The sequence below is a fragment of the Protopterus annectens genome, chromosome 6.part0 (assembly GCF_019279795.1).
Source record: "Protopterus annectens isolate FY-2018-M chromosome 6.part0, PAN1.0, whole genome shotgun sequence".
NCBI classification, from domain to species: domain Eukaryota; kingdom Metazoa; phylum Chordata; order Ceratodontiformes; family Protopteridae; genus Protopterus; species Protopterus annectens.
In genome coordinates, this window is record NC_056737.1 from 1,969,865,384 (window position 1) to 1,969,885,313 (window position 19,930).

Consider the following 19,930-nt stretch of genomic DNA (forward strand, 5'->3'; position numbering starts at 1 on the left):
TACTTCGAAGACTTCTAAAAGCTAAGTACCCGTTGGGGACCTTTTTCTTGCCTCAGCCGATGTCAGAAAACGTAAATAATTGCTTAACTTGTGCGACACAAATACCTCATAAAGATTTCCACTCTTACTGCCTACCTTGTTTAGGCCCAGACCACGACGTAGCTGCCTGTTTAGCCTGTGCTTCCTTCAACCGACGAACGCTTAGGCGTCGGTCGGAGTTTGCTGAACAGTTTTTCGGCTCAGATTTTGCGTACAATATGCCGTCGGATCATCCGACTACCCAAATAATTAAAAAACGCAAAGAAAAAGACTGACACTCGCGGTCCGCGGTTTCGGCCGAAACCACGGATAAGCAAACCGCGAGTGTCTCTGTTTCGGCCGAAACCGAGAAAACCGGTCTATCCTCAGCCGAATCCATGACTACTACCGAGGCTCCTGCTACTTCAATTGAATCGGCCTCTGAAATTTTGCCTACTACTGTGGCTTCTAGTGATTTATCAGACACCATCCCTTTGGATGTTTCTACCCCAGCACGTGGTGCTGCTAGGCCTCCTGCAGCCATGTCTATCAAGGCCTTTGCCAGGGCCAAGGCAGCCAAAACTGTTAAAACAGTTCCTGCTAAGGCCCCCTCACACAGACACGCTTCTAGCTCTCAAATGCTTACTCTGGCTGAGGATTTGATTTCCTTAATTAGGGGATCCCAAACACACCCAGACAGGGCCTCTCAGCCTCCAGAAAAGAGACCTAGGACAGAGCCACCCCAGCAGGAGTGCTCTGATGATTCTTTGGAGGACTCAGACACTACAGACCAGCCAGAGGCACCTTTGTCCACTTATGAAGACTCCGATGTTGATGATTCCATCCCATCTGTCTCTCCACCAGAGGAATTCTCTTTTGGGGAAACCTTACATGCCATGAGAGAGCAATTCCAATGGCAAGGACAAGATTTCTTAGAACCTTTCTGCACCTACCACAACACAGGCCCTTAGCTATACCTCCAGTTTTGCCTGTTGTGGATGATGCATTTAATGATGTTTGCACTGCACCTGATTCTTTACCCCCAGCCCCTGCCAAACCAGACAGATTTTACAGGGTACCTAACACTCATCACCACCTTTTCAAGGCCCCACTTGCAGACCCTGAGACGATATCCCAGGGGCCTAAGGCAGTAGCTTCTACCTCTACAAAAAACCCTCTCCCTTCTGAAAGGGAAGCCAGGTCATTAGACAGATGGGGCAAAAAAGTTTACACCTCTGCCACTCTCTCAGCTAGAGCTTTAAACTGTCAGTTTCACATGATCCAATACCAAGAGTTTATGCTTGATCAGTTGACTAAGAAACTTTCCTCTGAAGAATCCTTAGATAAGAAATATGTTTTAGAAATGGTGAATAACATACAGCAGGTTAGTAACCATTCCTTGAAATGTGGCTATGATGCACTGGAGGCTTCATTTAGATCAGCCATGACTGGCACAGTGATAAGAAGGCATGCATGGTTGAAAGAGCAGCTCCTGCCGGATCATGTAAAAGCAAAGCTGTTAGATGCTCCTATGGATAAGGACAGTCTTTTTGGTACCTCTACTCAACAGGTAATGAAGAAAATGGAAGAGAAGGCAAAATCTGTACAAACAGTTAAGGATTTCTTACAGGTTCAGCCCCCTCGGTTTAGCAGAACCTGGCCTGCCAAAAATTGGTCCTTTCCAGACTCCTCAAAGACCCAAAGAGGCAGGTATAGACGCTCTAGAGGCAGAAACCAATCCAGAGGAAGTGCCTACAGAGGACGACAGTGGCAAGGTAATAACCAGCGAGGCACTGACACAACCACTGCCACTGCAACAGGACAATCACAGTGACTTGGCTCTGACACCGCCTACCAGAGAGCAAATAGCAGCACCTTTAGGCGGAAAGTTAGCCTTATTTTCAAAAAATTGGCACTATATCATAAAAGACAAGTGGATTTTAAAAACCATAGACCAAGGCTACAGATTCCACTTCCACACCTTACCAGTAAACAGAGGAATGCCAAACTTACCTCCAACTCAAAAAGCAGAAGCTCTAAACCAGGTAATTCAGCTAACCAACATGAGAGCTGTGGAGAGAGTACCAGTAAATCAACAGGGCAAAGGATTTTACTCCAGACTCTTTCTAGTCCCAAGAAAAGAAAAAACTTGGAGACCCATTCTCGATCTGTCCGTCTTAAACACATACATCATCGTTCCAAAATTCAAAATGCTGACCTTACAGCAACTTCTTCCCATGCTGGGCAAGGAGTGTTGGCTGGTGACTCTAGATCTCAAGGAGGCATACCTGCATGTCCCCATCCGACCAATTTGCAGAAGATACCTCAGATTCCTTGCAGGATCAGAGCATTATCAATTCTCAGCATTGCCCTTTGGCTTATCTACTGCCCAGAGTATTCACAAAATGCCTGGCATCAGTAATTGCTCATTGCAGGCTACAGGAATCCAAATCTATCCATACCTGGACGACTGCCTGCTACAAGCGGACAACAAAGACAAGCTGACAACAGATTTACAAAGGGTCATTTGCTTGCTACAAGCCCTGGGATACACAGTCAATTTAAAAAAGTCAAGGCTGATCCCATCCCAGACAAGAACATTCTTGGGTGCAGAATTGGACACAGTAAAACAAATGGCATTCCTGACTGCAGAAAAACAAGAACAACTTCCTCATTACTTCTTGGCATTAGCAAAGCAGAACAAACTAACAGCAAGAAAAGTACTGCAGGCCTTGGGATTCATGGCATCATGCATAATCCTGATTCCTCATGCCAGACTGCATATGAGAAAGCTACAGTGGTACCTAAAAAACTTATGGTCTCAACACAGACACAGCCTAGAAACCGAAATACCACTAATCCCATGCCTGAAACAAGAATTCTTATGGTGGGCCCAAGCATGCCAGGCAAACCTAGGCTTGCCCTTCCACAAAGGTCAAGCGAACCAGACCATCACAACGGACGCCTCAGACCTAGGCTGGGGGGCACACATGTTGGACAAATGCATACAAGGATTGTGGACTCCAGACCAGCTGCACCTGCACATAAACCAAAAAGAAATGCTGGCAGTACAACTAGCAATCCAGAAATTCAAGTCTTTCCTCAAAGAAGGCCATTTATTGATAAGGACAGACAACACCACAGTCATGTGGTACATCAACAAGCAAGGGGGCACTCATTCTTACCCCCTATGCAGAATGACTCTGGACCTTTGGAACATGGCTCTGAGCTACAACATCCAGTTACAGGCAACCTTTGTGCCAGGAAAAGAAAATACACTAGCAGATATGTTAAGCAGAACCACCTCGGATGCTCACGAATGGATGCTGCACCCGGACATTTTCAAGGCCATCACAAGAAAATGGGGAATACCAGAAATAGACCTGTTCACATCCCCACTCAACCACCAGCTCAGGAAATTTTGCACAAGGACGTGTCACCCTCTTGCATGGAAGGTGGACTCCCTTTCCTTCAGTTGGAAAGGCCTGACAGCTTATGCCTTCCCACCTCTTCCTTTGATGCACAAGGTACTGCTGAAAATCAAAGAGGAACAACCAAGGATAATTCTGATAGCTCCGAATTGGCCAAGACAACACTGGTATCCCTTGCTGAGGAGCATGTCTCAGGGGAGAATGTGGTCAATACCCCTGATGCCTTTGATGTTAACTCAGAACAACTACAACATCCTGCATCCAAACCTAAAAACCTTACAACTGACTGCCTGGAACATCACTTAAGAGCAACTAACCCAGACTTATCTCAAAGGGTTAAAGACATTATACGAATAAGAAAGAACAGTCACCTGTGCTGGGTAAAGTACCTTGGAACAATAAAAGCAACGAATTGCAAGTAACACAGTGGCAAAAAAGCTCCAAAGGTACACCAATGGCACAAACTCCAGATATCCTTTACGAAAAAACTTTATTGTGGCAGACCTGCATCAAATAGTGAGCGCTTTCACGTCCAAACGACGCTTCTTCAGACTTCAATATTTGATGAATAAATTAAGCACTTATATACAATTTGTAAACCTCAATTAATCAAACAATTGAACAATTGATGTGATGGATGTTTAAAGTGCCAGTGCTTAACATATATATTATTCAACATATGTTTAAAAACAAACAAAACAAAAAATTCCAAAAGAAATTATGTAATATATAAAAAATATATAATATAACATAGAACTATGTTAGTGTAGACACATTAAAAACTCTTTTTTAAAAACATGTAGAATAAACAACATTTGATAGTTTAATGTTTAAAAGCCTTGGCTACTAGGAAAGGTTTTAATGTAATTTTGTCATTTAGACCATAGATATGTGCCTGAAGTCTAAGAATCCACCTATTCTCTGTCTCCTCTGTGCGATTCTTAACATTCCCTAGTCTACTATCAACTTTAATTAATTCTAAAACCTTGAATTTAAAATGATGAATGGACCCTTCATCCATAACATGTTTCGCTAAAGCGTTGGTAGCATCTTCTTTATTTATGGCGTATACATGCTCTCTTATACGCTCACGTAAAGTGCGGTTAGTTTTGCCTACATAAAATTTAAGACACAACTGACATTGAGCTAGATAAATTAAATTCTTAGACCTACAATCAGTATAGCTTTTAAAAATATATGTTCTACCAGTAAAGGGGTGAGTAAATGTATTTTCTGTATTAATATACCCACACTGATTACATGTGCGACAGGGGAAGGTGCCTTCCCTTTGTGACTTGGGATATTCTACTTTTATTCTTTCGTAACAAAGAAGTCTTTTGAGAGACTTCAGGTTCTTATAGGCTATGTTGGGTGTTCCTTCAACCAATGTCCTAATTTTCTCATCCATTGTTAGGATCTTCCAGTTATTCTCTATTATCTTTTTTATTTGGCTATTCCTGTTGGTATAAGGTATAACAAGTCTATTTTTGGGGGTACATAACTCCTTCTTGTTCATATTAATAGTGCTTGGTTTATTATGATAGAATGGACGACCTCTATCTTTTCTTAATTCACCTGCCGTGATTATTGTATTGTGCACTACTTGTTTATTGTATCCTCTGTGTATAAAATTATTCTCTATGACAACCTTTTGTTCATTAAATGCTGCCTCATCCGTAGTCAGCTTAGAGGCTCTCAAGGTCTGATTCATTACCACGTTTTGATGAACGTGTCGAGGGTGCATACTAGTGCGGTGAAGTAAATTATTCCTCCAACAGGGCTTCCTATATATTCCTGTATTCACACCATTATGTCCCTTGGTTAGCAAAACATCAAGGAACTGTATCATCTCATGAGAGTAAGTACTCTGAAATTCTAAAAAATTGGTGGTCCCATTAATATATTGTATAAACTCATTTAGCTTATTTGCTGTTCCTCTCCATAACAAAAAGACATCATCAACAAAATGACAGTAGTGTATTATATATTCATTGAAAACTGAGTTATTAATCACATATGCTTCTTCCCAATATGCCAACACTAAGTTGGCATATGAGTTACTGCAGGGTTCCCATAGCTACACCCTTACGTTGTAAATAATAGTTGTTGTCGTATACCATGACATTATTTTCTAACACTATTTCAAGTAATGACGTCCACATGATGATTTTGCTATTGTCAATGCCATGATTCAAAAGAAATAGTCTTAGAAATTCAATCCCGATATTGTTTGGGATTGATGTAAACAAAGATTTTACATCTAAGGTGACAAAAAAATCACCAGTTTCAATATGGTATTGTTCATTGCATCTAGCTAAATCTTCTATAAACTGTTGTGTGTCCCTTAAAATGTGTTTGGTACTATTAACTATTGGTTTGAACTGTTTGTCTAAATAGATGGAAAGGGACTCAGTCAACCACCCTTTACTAGAGACAATAGGTCTTAGAGGTGGGTTATCCAATAAAGAATTGGATAACCCACCTCTAAGACCTATTGTCTCTAGCGGTGTGGTTGATGAGTCCCTTTCCATCTGTGACAAACGGCACCAATGGTTAATTAGTGCAAACCTGACTAGACACCTAACAAGGACTTTTGGCAATGATTGTCAATAATTGAACTATTGTTTGTCTGCTAAAGATGAATCTTGTTTATCAATCCCAAGCAATGGGATGACTAAGACTGTTCTTTGAATCATGGCGTATTGATGGCTGAAAATCATCGTGAACGTCGTGCAAATTGGTGAAAATCATGTCATGGTATCGACAACAACTATTACAGGCGTGGGAGCTATGTGGCATAATAGCTATTGCGGTGTTGGCATATTGGAGAAAACTCGGTTTTCAATGAATGCTATTACACTACTGTCGTTTTGATGATGATCTTTATTATGGAAGGGCTGGCGCAAATAGCTTAAATGAGTTTAATATGGGACCTGTTACAGAATTTCGAAGTACTCTGCTCGTGAAGATGACAGTTCGCCATGTTTTGTAACAGGTTTAATGTGTGGTCAGGCCGCCAGGGAAGCCTGTTGGAGGAATAATTACTTCTGCGCCTGCACCGCGGTTCATCAGCGTGACGTCGAACGCGAAGCCTCTGACTGCGGTGTTGGCGGCTAATGAACAAGGTTGTCATGCATGAAAATTTTTATGCACGAAGACCTACAATAAACAAGTGCACTGTACAATAATCGCGACGAGAGTGAGAAAGATGAAGATTCCTCGTAATAAACCAGGCACTATTATGAACAAGAAAGGTTATGTACCCCAAAACTGTTATACCTGCCAACAGGAATAACCAAATAAAAGATAAATGAGAATAACTGGAAGATCTAACAATGGATGAGAATGGGACATTGATTGAAGGAACCATAACTGCTGAGAGTCTCACGGTCTCAGAAGACTGTGAAGAAAAAGTGAGATATCCCCAAGTCTGAAAGGGCACCCTGCACATGTGTCAGTGGTGTAATACGAAATACATTTACTCACCCGCTACTGGTGAACGCTGTTGCAAAACTGCTGATTGGGTCTGGTATTTATCTGTCACAATCAGTTGTGATAAATCTTATGTGAGCAAAACTAACTAACGCACTGCGATGGCGTATGAAGGCATGCCATAAATAAAGAGATGCTACCAACGCTTTTAGCGAAAACATGATGGATGAAGGGTCCATTCATCATTTTAAATTCGGGTTTTAGGTAATTAATTAAAGTTGATAGTAACAGGGATGTTAAGCGCACCGGCGACAGAACAGGTGGACTGACCTTCGAGCACATTCTGATGACAGCCGGTAAACCTTTCTGGTATGGGCAAGGATGGCTTATCAGATGTTGTTTATTACATGTTTTTAAAAAGAGTTTTAATGCTGACACTAACATAGTTCTATGTTATATTATATTTTATATATTACATAATTTCTTTGGAATTTTTGTTTTGTTTGTTTTAAACATATGTTGAATAATATATATGTTAGCACTGGCACTTAAACATCCATCACATTGTTCAGTGTTTGATTAATTGAGGTTACAAATTGTATATAAGCTTAATTTATTCATCAAATATTGAAGTCTGGCGAAGCCGTCTGAAAGCGACTATTTGATGCAGTCTCTGCTACAATAATTTTAAAAGGATATCTGAGTTTTATTGGTGCCGATTCTTAAAGACATTATACTTGAAGCCCGCAGACCTTCAACAAGAAGGAACTATGCAGGAAAATGGAAAAGGTTTGCCACTGAGTGCTGAAGGAGGAAAAGATGTGTCAAACATAGACATTGCTAACATCCTGGAGTACTTGGCAGAGCTTCTACACACAGGTCTGTCCTATTCCTCCATCAAGATACATGCATCAGCTATTTCTGCAGAATACAGTTTTGATCCACCTGTCTTCTCACACCCTCTACTCAGGCAATTCCTCAGAGGAATCAAGAATGTAAAACCTCCTAGGAAACCACCACTACCAGCATGGGACTTAAATTTTGTACTAGAAAAATTGACACTCCCACCATTTGAACCAGCAGGAACAGCGGATCTTCAACACCTATCATGGAAAACTGCTTTCCTTCTGGCAATTACATCAGCAAGAAGGGTTTCAGAACTCCAGGCCTTAATGGCAGTACAACCCTTCCTGATCTTCCATCAAGATAGAGTCTCCATGAGAACTAATCCTACATTTATGCCAAAGGTGGTATCCAGAGTGTCCTTAAACCAGGCAATCCACCTACCTACCTTCTTTCCCAACCCACAGAACAGGGGGGAAAGGCTACTGCATACTTTGGATGTACATACAGTTACGCTACTACCTGGACAGAACCAAAGGTAACAGAAAAACTGACCAGCTGTTAGTGGCCTATGCACCAGGAAGGGAAGGAAAAGCAATTTCCAAACAAACAATCTCCAAATGGATAGGAAATTGCATAAGATTCTGTTACTCCTACCATGGAAAACCAATGCCACAGAACATAAGACCTCATTCAACAAGAGCTACAGCCACTACCACAGCGTTCTTACGAGGAGTGGCAACCAAGGACATTATTGAGGCGGCTACTTGGACCTCCGTGCATACATTTGCCAAGCATTACAGTTTACCTCTATATTCTAGATCCCGAGCAGGGTTTGCCACTGCTGTACTGCAAGGGATCCTAACTACACCATAAATTCTTCTTTTTCTTCCTCCACCCCTAGTTTAGCTATGGTATTCTACCCATTTGTTATGACTGCAGATGCATCCATGAAGGACATAGTACAGTTTTGTACCTACCATAAATGTAGATGTCCGAACTGGATAGCATCTGCAGTCAGGATTACCCGCCCTCCTTCCCCTCTGTGGTACTCCTAGGGTATTTACACTCCTAATAGCTAGCTGGGGGGGAGTCTCTTATGGTGTATTTGTTTGTATACATGTACATACATGCTTATTTTTTGTATTTGCCTTCTACCTTGTCTGCATACATTGGCATTTATCCAAATTTTAGCCTTCCAAGAGGGCAACTGGCATCTGGGGCAAGAAACACTGGGGAAAATGGCGTCGGCTGATGCTTGTATACCTGAAGACCAGCAGAGATGACGTCGGGTGAAGTGCGACATCAGCCGAAGCCGGACCCAGACTTTGGAATCCGGCCGTCCGAAGGGCTGCCTGACGACAGGACAACCCATTTGTTATGACTGCAGATGCTATCCAGTTCGGACATCTACATTTATGGTAGGTACAAAACTTTACTTTCTTCTCCCCCTTACAGCTAGCTGGGGTTATCTATTATGGTGTATTTGTTTTATATTACTGTGCATGTTTGGAATTTTATGCATTTCTCCAAATTTAGCCCTCCTTAGAGGGCACCTGGCATCTGGGGCAAGAAAAACTGAGGAAGATGGCGTCGGCTGATGCTTTTATACCCCAGGCGCTCTGACGTCGGGGAAAGGGTGACATCAGTCGACGCCGGACCCAGACTTTGGAATCCGGCCAACCGACGGGCTACCTGAGGCAGGACAACCCATATGTAAGGACTGCAGATGCATACCTATCGGACATCTACATTTATGGTAGGTACAAAACTGTACTTTATCTGCCTGCAGCTAGCCCTCAGCCAGCCTGAATACCAGAGACTTGAGATTTCTGCGTCGGATGCTGTTGCTTCTTCCATGACGTCAAGTCGTCTGGGGTATAAAACATGCAACTGACGCCATTGCATCAGTCTTTCTTGCTGTGCGGTGCCCGAAGCAGAAGCAGTTCCACAAGTGCCTGTCTGGCCGCCTCTGAAATTTTTATTTTTCAAGTTTCAGACCTGATGTCTTCTAAAAGATAAGTACCCCATTGGGGATCCTTTTTTCTTGCTCTAACCGATGTCAGAAAAAATTAATAATTGTCTTGCCTGTGGAAAGCAAAAACCTCACAGAGATTTTCATTCTTACTGCATCACCTGTTTAGGCTCAGACCACGACGTCTCTCGCTGACAGATTTGTACCTTGTTCAACACCTGAACTATTTATCGTTGGGCTATTTTTGTAGCTAAATTCTTTCTCTCTCAATCTCCATACTCCGATATTGCTTCTACAAGCCATTCGACTACCAATCTTCTGAAAAAACATAAAGACAGAGGCAACATAGGTCCAAGGCTGCCGACGACACTAACATTAAGCTAGTCGCCAGTCCGCCAGTACTCAGGCGCTTTCGCAGCCCCTGATACCAGCTTCTCCAGATTCGCAGGCCTCTACTGAGACCAATTCGGAGTCTGGTATGGTATGCCACGAGATGCTTCTTCGACTATGGAATCAGTGGATGTCTCTACCTTGGATGGGTCCGGAGCTGCTGTGCAGGCACCGGCTTCTGAGTGTGTATTCAGGCATTTCGATTTTAATATTAAACTGACGACTTTGTTTCAAACCAAAAATACCGAATTTCTCAGGCCTAAAGTTCGTACTACGCCTAGGAAGCCGACGACCAAAGCGCATTCTCAGGCCCACATGGCACAAAAACAAATGCTTAGAATGGCCGAGGACCTCATTACTTTAATTAGGGGAAGTCATTCTTCCCCCTCAAAAAGACCCAGGACTGATTTTCCTTCAGATTCTTCTGATCAGGAATTTTATCACTCTGATCCTTCTGATTACCAGGACATACCCTTATACCTATGAGAATTCTAATGCAGAGGATTCCATTCCGTCTGCTTCCCCTCCGGAAGATTTTTCCTTTGGTGAAACCCTGCACACCCTTGGAGAGCATTTCCGCTGGGAGAGCCAGGACTACTCCCAGTCCAAAAAGAGACTCAGGGAATTTTTAAGCTTGCCTCAGCACAGGCCTCTAGCTATCCCTCCTGTTCTGGAAGTTGTAGATGTCTTCCTGGGATCCAGCCTTACCCCTGATACCTTGCCTCCAGCTCCCAGGAAACCTGACTGGTACTGTAGAGTGCCTGACTTCCACAAATTCCTTTTTAAGAATCCTACTGCGGATCCAGAGACCATTTCCCAGGGACCTAAAGGCATTAAGGCTACAATTGCCAAAAATCCTACGCCTTCAGACAGGGATTCTAGGGGTTTAGACAGATGGGGTAAAAAGGTATACACCTCTGCTACTGTTTCCATTAGGGCTTTAAATTGCCAGTTTCATATGTTAAAGTATCAGCAGCATATTATGGAGCTAATTAAACAAAAACATTTGTTGATTCCTGACTGTGCAGAACACAAAGATTTACAAGAGTTAATGCATTCTGCTAACCAAGTTGGTAAACATACTTTGCACTGTGGTTTTGATGCCTTAGAAGCATCTTGCAGGGCTGCTGTCAATGTGTCTGTTCTTAGCAGACATGCTTGGCTTAAGGAACAGAACTTGCCAGATCACGTCAAAGCAAAATTACTGGATGCACCATTAAACCAAGAGCATCTATTTGGCAGTAAAGCAGAAGTCCTCAAAATAATGGAGGAGAAAGCTAAATCTATGCCAACTGTTAAAGATTTCTTACCAAGTACAGCTACGTAGATTCAGTAGGCATTGGCCTTCAAAAAATTGGTCTTTTCTAGTCCCTTCCAGGCTTTCTCAGTCCAAGCCCAGGGGCAGCAGACCACCAAGACTTCAGTCTTAGATTATGCACAGATCTAAGCAATGAAGTGCTTCCACATCTAAAACCGGTAGTAGTAAGCCATCATCCTATGGTAAAATTGGGACAATGACTTATCATTAACTCCGCCAAGCCTTGCTCAATTACTTGCACCTTTAGGAGGGAAACTTGGCCTGCATGCCAAAAATTGGCAATAAATTACCCAAGACAAATGGGTCTTAAATATTGTTTCCCAGGGGTACAGATTCCAATTCCACTCTTTCCCCAACCCTAAGCAGATGGCCAGACCTCCCCCCAAACCAGTGGGCAGAGGCCCAAAAGCAAGTACTTTCTCTTCACAGTATCAAGGCTATTCAGCCTGTCCCAGCAGAACAAAAGGGGACAAGGCTTTTATTCCAGACTGTTTCTGGTACCCAGAAAAGAAAACTCTTGGCATCCTATCCTGGATCTGTCTATTCTCAACACCTTTTTGGTGGTTCCAAAATTCAAAATGCTAAAACTCCAACAGCTGCTTCCTATGCTAGCCAAGGACTCCTGGCTAGCAACCCTAGACTTAAAAGAAGCTTATCTGCACATCCCCATAAGGGAATCTTGCAGGAAATGCCTACGCTTCAGAGCAGGCTCTATGCACTGTCAGTTCTCTGCACTTTCCTTTGGCTTATCTACTGTGCCCAGGGTATTCAGAAAGTGCCTAGCTGCAGCCATTGCATATTGCAGGCAGAGAAGAATTCAAATGTACCCATACTTGGATGATTGCCTGATTCAGGCGGACAGTCAGGAATTGCTGCTTCAGCACCTGGCATTTTTAAAGAGAATTCTAACTTCACTGGGGTACACCATCAATGAAAAGAAATCACAGCTGGTACCCAGTCAACAGATTGTATTGCTGGGAGCAAGCTTGAACACAACTTCCCAGATGGCATTCCTCACTTCAGAGAAACAAGTTTTTGATAAACTACTTCAATCTACTGGCCACCAAAACCCGGCTATCTGCAAGAAAAGTACTGCAACCCCTAGGGTTTATGGCCTCTTGCAAGAAAAGTACTGCAACCCCTAGGGTTCATGGCCTCTTGCATTCTACTAATTCCATATGCAAGACTGCATATGAGGAAACTTCAGTGGTACCTAAAAAGTCTATGATGTCAACATTCTCAGGACCTGGAAATAATGATTCCTATCATTCCTTGCCTAAGGACAGAGTTCCTTTGGTGAGCAGAGGCCTGCAATCACAACAAGGGACTCCCTTTCACGCTACCCCTTGCCGCCCAAACCCTAACAGATGCATCAGAATATGTATGGGGGGCTCACATGGTAGGGCAGTGCATTCAGGTCAAATGGAACCCAAAGCAAATTCACATGCATATCAATCAAAAAGAAATGTTAGCTGTACAGAATGCTCTGACAGCCTTCAAAGGCCTTATTCTTCCAGGACAACTATTGGTAAAGACAGACAACACCACAGTTATGTGGTTCATAAACAAGGAGGGGGAGAACCCATTCCTACCCACTCTGCAGACTAGCCATGGCTCTGTGGAACACAGCCTTGAGCAACCAAGTGCACCTACAAGTTCAATTCCTGCTAGGCTAACTAAATTCACTGGCAGACGACTTAAGCAGAAATCTCATGTACCCACACGAGTGGAAACTGGACCCCAAAATATTCAAGCTTTTGAGAAACAGGTGGGGGACACCAGAGGTGAACCTTTTTGCTTCCCCTCAGAACTATCAGTTGAGCAAATATTGCACCAGAACACCCCACAGCCAAGCTTGGAAAGTGGATGCCCTGTCCTTCACCTGGGAAAGCCTCTCAGTCTATGCCTTCTCCCCTATGCCCCTCCTCTCGAAGGTTCTACTAAAAATCAAACAGAACAAGCCAAGGACAATCCTGATTGCACCAGACTGGCCACGGCAGCACTGGTACCCTCTTTTGCACAGTCTGACAGTGCTACAACCATGGCACCTGCCTCAGACTCCTTCCCTGCTATCCCAGCAGTCGGACCAGATTCTGCAACCTCAGCTATGGACCCTGAACCTTGAAGCCTGGCTAATCCCCTGAACTCATCACCAGCAACCCTCAGTAAGCAGGTGCTGGATCTCATGCTTGAGGCAAGGAGGCCTAGTACTAGAAAATCCTATTTGGGAAAGTGGAAAAGATACTGTTCCTGGAGCCAGTCTCAGGGAATGGGCACATCTGTGCCCAGCTTACCTCATATACTAGATTATGTAACAGAAATACTCCTCAAGGGCCTAGCCTTCTCTTCAATTAAGATTCATGACTCTGCCATTTCAGCTCATTATAATACTGAGCCACGACTCTTCTCTCATCCTCTGGTGAAACAGTTTCTGAGAGTAACCAAAAATTTAAGACCCCGCCAGGAGAGCTCCCACTCCAGCCTGGGACCTTAACTTTGTATTGGAAAAGCTCACGCTTCCACCCATTTAACCTGCTGCTACAGCAGAGTTAAAATTCCTCTCATGGAAAACAGGTTTACTTCTGGCCATCACTTCAGCAAGAAGAGTGTCTGAATTGCAGGCCCTTATGGCAGTGGAACCCTTCATTATTTTCCATGCAGACAGGGTTTCCCTCAGGAGTAAGCCATCTTTTATGCCCAAGGTGGTGTTTAGTGTGGCTTTAAACCAGTCCATTCATTTGCTAACTTTTTTCCCTAATCCTCAGAATAAAGGGGAAAGGATCCTGCATTCCCTGGACGTGCACAGGCAGCTTAGGTTCTATCTGGACAGGACTAAGCCTCTCAGAAAATCTGACCAGCTGCTAGTCAGCTTTGCTGCAGAGGCAGAGGGCAAGGCCATTTCAAAGCAAACCATTTCTAAATGGATAGCACACTGCATCCATTTCTGCTACAAGCACCATGGGAAACCTCCCCCACAGGGGATCAGAACCCACTAGGGCTACATCTACCTCTACAGCATTTCTCAGGGGAGTGCCTACCAGGGACATCCTGGAAGCTGCAACCTGGAGCTCTGTACACACTTTCTCCAAGCAGTACCACTTCACTATATTTTCTAAATCCAGAGCTGGATTTGCCACAGCAGTCTTACAGGGCCTGATTGCCAGCCCTAATTCTTCTTAACTACCTCCCCCATTCCTTAGCTTTGGAAATCAACCCAAATGTGATGGCTGCAACAGTGAAACCCGAAGAACATAGTACAGTTGTGTACACTTACATTAATGTAGATGTTCGAGTGTATTCACTGTTGCAGTCCTGGTTACCCTCCCTCCTGACTTCTGTTTGCTTCTACCTATCCTTTATGGTTTGGCATTTCTTTTACCATGTGTATTTGCTTTTTGCTGGGGGTGTTCCATACCATATAATTCCTATTTTGGAGGCACCTGACTTCTGGGGCAAGAAAAACAGATGTAGTGGCATTGGCTGCATGTTTTATACCCCTGACGACCTGACCCCATGGAAGAAGCAACAGCATCCATTGCAGAAATCCCAAGACTCTGGTATTCAGGCTACCTGCAGGCAGATAACCCAAATGTGATGACTGCAACAGTGAATACACTCGAACATCTACATTTATGGTAAGCGTAGACAACTGTACTTTTCTTGGGACTGCTTGGCAAATGTGTGTTTGAATGGTTTTATGTATGTAAGGCATGATTTTGGAATTGACAAAGTTTTGCGCTAAGCACACAAAATTCGGCAATTAAGTTTGTAAACCCTATAAAAGGGATATGGTTTATTAACTTAATTAGATCCATAGAAAGGTCAACTGCTAAGGTGTCTGTGTGGTGTGGAAAAACGTTTGCACAACCTTTCTGCACCAATTTCATTTGGCTTTTGTTGTTACATTTGGACCAACATCTAGATCAGGAAACATATTAAAATCAAGAAGATGATGGCAGTAAGCATTGCTGTCTGTCTAGAGACCAGGAAATCTTACACCTTATAAATTAAAATAATTAAACAACTCAATAAATAATAAAAGGGAAAAAATAACTATTTTTACTTCACACAAAACCACATGGTATCTCAGCAAAACCTTTAGCAGAGTTTGACATAGTCAAAAACAAATGACATGAAACAACTCAATAAGTAATAAAAGTGAACAAGTAACTATTTTTACTTCACACAAAACCACCTGGTACCTCAGCAAAACCTTTAGCAGGGTTTAACATAGTCAAAACCAAATGGCATGAAATAACCTTCAGCAATTAGAAAATAAAGTTAGCTAGTCAGTACAAGTTTTTAATTGAGAAAAATCCAGTTAAGTTCACTATTAAGACTAGTAGGTTACAAAGTTTAAAATTTTAATATCAGTAAATTTTCCTTATAAAGCAACTACTTTACGTATTCTAATATTAATGTTTTAAACACATAGGCTTGCTGATGTGAAAAAAATGCATACTATGTTCATCCACTGGATTCAAACATTTTCTGTTATTTGTATGTCTGACATGCTCCTGAAGTTGAGCCTTACACCTTGGAACAGTAAATGTGGTACATGTTATCAGCAGTGGGGTGGGGGTACATTCCGATTCTCTTTGTAGGCTGGCCCTGCAAGCATGGGAGACTGCAGCAGAATCAGTCATGAACCTCAGCAATTAATACATTCCATCACAGCAAAATGATCTGGCAGATCTGGTATGCAGGAGAGTTGCAGACCTACATAAATGGGTGAATGTTGGACAGAAACATCTTTGTAGCCCTTATCCACAAGTAGGGTATATTGGAAAAAGACTTTTTTGCTTCTTTGAGCAGTGGCAGTTGAGGAAGTTCTGCTTTAGAATTAGGAGACCTAGTGCTAAGAAATCCTACTTACCTTAATGGAAAAGGTTTTCCCTCTAGTGCCAAAGAACGAATCTATCTCCATTATGGAAGGATCGCCCTTAATTCTGCAGTACTTGTCTGAACTTTCATTGTTACCAGTTAAAACACTTTCTCAAAGGGGCCGTCCATCTAAGACCTCCTAAGAGAGCTCCACCATGGGATTTGAGCTTTGTACATAGTTAACCCACTCCTTCTTTGAACCAATGACCACTACCCTTGTCAAGTACCTGGCATGATAAACAGCCTTTTTATTGGCTGCAGCATCAGCCAAGAGAATTTCTGAGCATCAGACACCTTCTTGGTGTTCCATAGGGACAAAATCAGTTTACATACAACCCTTGCTTTATGCCTAAGGTGGTTAGTTCCTATCAGTCTGATTGCTAGTCTTTTTCCGTAATTCCCCAACAGAGGAGAGAAAGGATTTTGCATCTTGTAGGTGCTCAGAGACCGTTGAGATATTGCCTGCATATAATCAATAACCTGGGGAAGGGTGAGCAACTTTGTTTTTGTTGCTAATTAGGAAGGTGAAGTCAGTCTTAAAGCTGACCATGTCTAAGTGGCTAGCTGACTGCATTACCTTCTAGTTTTATTGGGGGAGAGATGTCCAGGCCACCCTGCAGGTAGTCACTTAGTTGCTTTTGCACATCTTTTCTAAGTATTGCAGACAGAGTTTTGCCACTGCTGTTCTCCAGGGCCTCCTGCTGCCTGCCCCAGGAAAAGAGCCAACCTCCCAGCATACTGGACAAGTTTGAGAATCTTCCCAAAGTTTGATAGTAATGATCCAAATGAAGAACATCGGAGACATAGTTCAAAGCTCTTATTATAATAGTAAATTTGTGAGTAGGATCACTTTCACGGTAGTTGCATCCTGTATATTGTAATTTGGGGAATCCAAGTTCTGAGGTAGGTGCTACTTCACCCCCCCCCCCACACACACACACACACACGACATACTTGTTTCTTCCAGTCAGGAATTTGGATTGTCTAGTATACGTGAACTACTGCTGGGAAGGCCAGGTTTTGAAGGAGCCATTCTACATGTAAGTTGGAGAGGAACTGTCATGTTTATGACTCTTTTGATAAGAAAGTACAGAAAGTGTCATGAGCTGTATGCTCAGTATACCAAGACTATGGTAGTTTCCCTGGGGAGAATGATGCAAAGTTGTAGAGGTCAGGTTGTATGCCCCATCGTGTCTGCAGCAGAGTTTTTAAAGGAATTGACAACAACAGTGAGCCTGCTAAAACATATTATATTATGGTTAGCCCTTTATATATCTGTACTTTATTCCACTCTTGGAACCTGTCTTTATGGATTTTATTAGAGCAACATTGGTGCATCTTCACTTCAATGTGACCGTCCAGAAAAAGGTTGATACCCATTATAAATTGACACCTGAATGGATAGATCTTATTAGCATCCCACTGCAGATTCTTCTGTTTTTTTTTCCTTTCTGTATGTGACCCTGAGACCACAACATTTTGCCACCTTGCTCCAGGATAAGGAGACCATATATTTGGAAAGTAGCAGCAAGAGAGTTTACTGTTCTGCTACACTAGGGCTCGGAACAGTCAACTTTTCACGTCACCTCTGTCAGTTCCAGGGTCAGAATGATCCATCATCCCAACTGGGGACCTATCAGGTGTGGTCTTCAGTATTAGATACAATGATTTTTGAGAGAACTCTCTCTGATATGTCTGCAACACACAGTCTCCATCGTCTGGTGGATGACTGTCTCCTCTGCTAGCCACAGTTGTTGGTGTTACCTGTAGTGTAGACTATCACTTATGTTTGTGTTGCTTGTATGATGGTTTAGACAGAGGAGTAGCTACCTAAGGTAGAGCTGTTTAAAAACATTTGAATCCTGCTCACAAGTGAGGGGGTGGAGGGAACTGGGAAATTGAACAACACATTGGATCAGCAGGGGGAAGTGTTGCATAAATTAGGCAACGTACCGCACTGTAGTGGAAAGGCATGGAATGAAGCCTTTAGTTTACCAGTCAGTGTCCTTATCCTCACCTTTAGGCAGTGACTGAAAGGACGAGATGACATATACACACATCAGAAATCTGGTTCTTTCACAAAGTAGCTGGGCTGGTCTCCATACATGAATCAGGAGTTCAGCGTTCTGGGATGGACTTTGGGTACAGCCACTGCTTCTTCCTTGTGAAAAAAGTCAGTCTTGGTGATTTGAACACCAGTGAGAATGCCCTCAGAGTGCATCAGGGACAACCAAATGTCATGCGGCCCTGGAAGCATCACAGGACATGTTGGGCTAGTTAAACATCTGAGCTTACCCTGGAATGACTGCAGGGATTCTAGGGAGGATGAGCTGGAGACTGTTGCTGCAGATTGGGAAGACTGGTTTATTTTGTTCTGCCTGATGGTCACTGTGGCCTTTACTAGAGCAAACTGTTTAGCAAATGATGAGAATGATGAAATCTTATTTCATGTTTGCAAGATGGTACTTACTAGTAGCTTGGGGGTGAATTGTCAGGATCTGGGAATGTGTGCCCTTTACTGCCAGGGTGTTATGTCACTGGCTGTTGAAGTGAGTGCACAAACTTCCATTAGCATGGGATTTTATAGAAACAAAGGTACCATGTTATAGTCCTTGATGGAGATATTCCAAGTTAAGACTGCATCAAGGAAAAGTCCTTGTTATAGTACAGCAATGTGTTTGTTCTTTACAATTTCATTGAGAAGCTTTCCCCCCTAGGTTTTAACTGTTTGCCTGGTAGAAGCAGCCTGACTCTAGATAGGTAGATCGACATATAAATCCCCCCTTATCTTAAAACTTTTACATTATGAAGGCACCACACAGATCTTATCCAACTGTAGCAAGCTAGTTAGCCTCGTTTCATTCATTATTGTCTACCCTACACACCGGAATTAACTTGAAAATGTAGGAGTACCAGCATTTATATACTTTTAATTGAAGACTGCAGCTGTGGGTATTGTCAATGACAACTCTTGAAAGTCTCCTTACAGAATGCTACTATTTTGTGGTGTATTTTTTGCCTGTAAGGTGTACTGAGTAAGATCCCCAGAAACACTACCATGGAAAATTATTTCATAATTGTTTTAGAAGTACAGCTAGTCTGCATCTACTCATAACTGTAGCAAATTTTTCAGACTGTTATAATACCCATGTTCGTTTCATGAGTGTTTGTTAAATTTAGGTCATGAGCTTTTGTCTGAGCTGCAGCAACGTCGCTTTAATGGTTCAGAAGGAGGAGTTTCTTGGTCGCCAATGGATGATGAGCTGCTGGCTCAGCCTCAGGTGGTAAAATTGCTTGACTCGTTACGAGAACAGTATACACGGTACCAAGAAGTCTGTAGGCAGCGCAGCAAACGCACACAGTTAGAGGAAATTCAACAGAAAGTAATGCAGGTATGGCTGAAATTTCTTTTTTTTTCTTAATCAGCAAATATGTGAGAGTCTTAATTTAAAATATTGTTTAAAAAAATGAAAATGATAGAGGAAGCTTAAGTAGAATTGTAAAACAGCTGAAAAATGTTTGCTTACAACACTTGCAGAGTAAGCTGCTTTAGGCAGCATTGCGTAATTGTTTTCAGTACTGAGTAGAAGCTTGCTGGCAGGGACAGAGGAAAGTGCATAATTTGGAGAGAGGGGAGCT

The 19,930-nt window shown here is 42.6% G+C and overlaps 1 protein-coding gene across 1 annotated transcript in view; it reads left to right on the plus strand.

Annotated features, from left to right (window-relative positions):
* Positions 1 to 19,930, plus strand: part of SESTD1 (SEC14 and spectrin domain containing 1) — a 1,957,182-nt gene that overhangs the window by 1,109,087 nt on the left and 828,165 nt on the right. Inside the window, exons 10-12 of the mRNA XM_044075265.1 lie at positions 695 to 727; positions 5,150 to 5,180; positions 19,456 to 19,683. Coding sequence (XP_043931200.1) covers positions 695 to 727; positions 5,150 to 5,180; positions 19,456 to 19,683 — 292 coding nt within the window. The remainder of the gene's footprint in view (positions 1 to 694; positions 728 to 5,149; positions 5,181 to 19,455; positions 19,684 to 19,930) is intronic.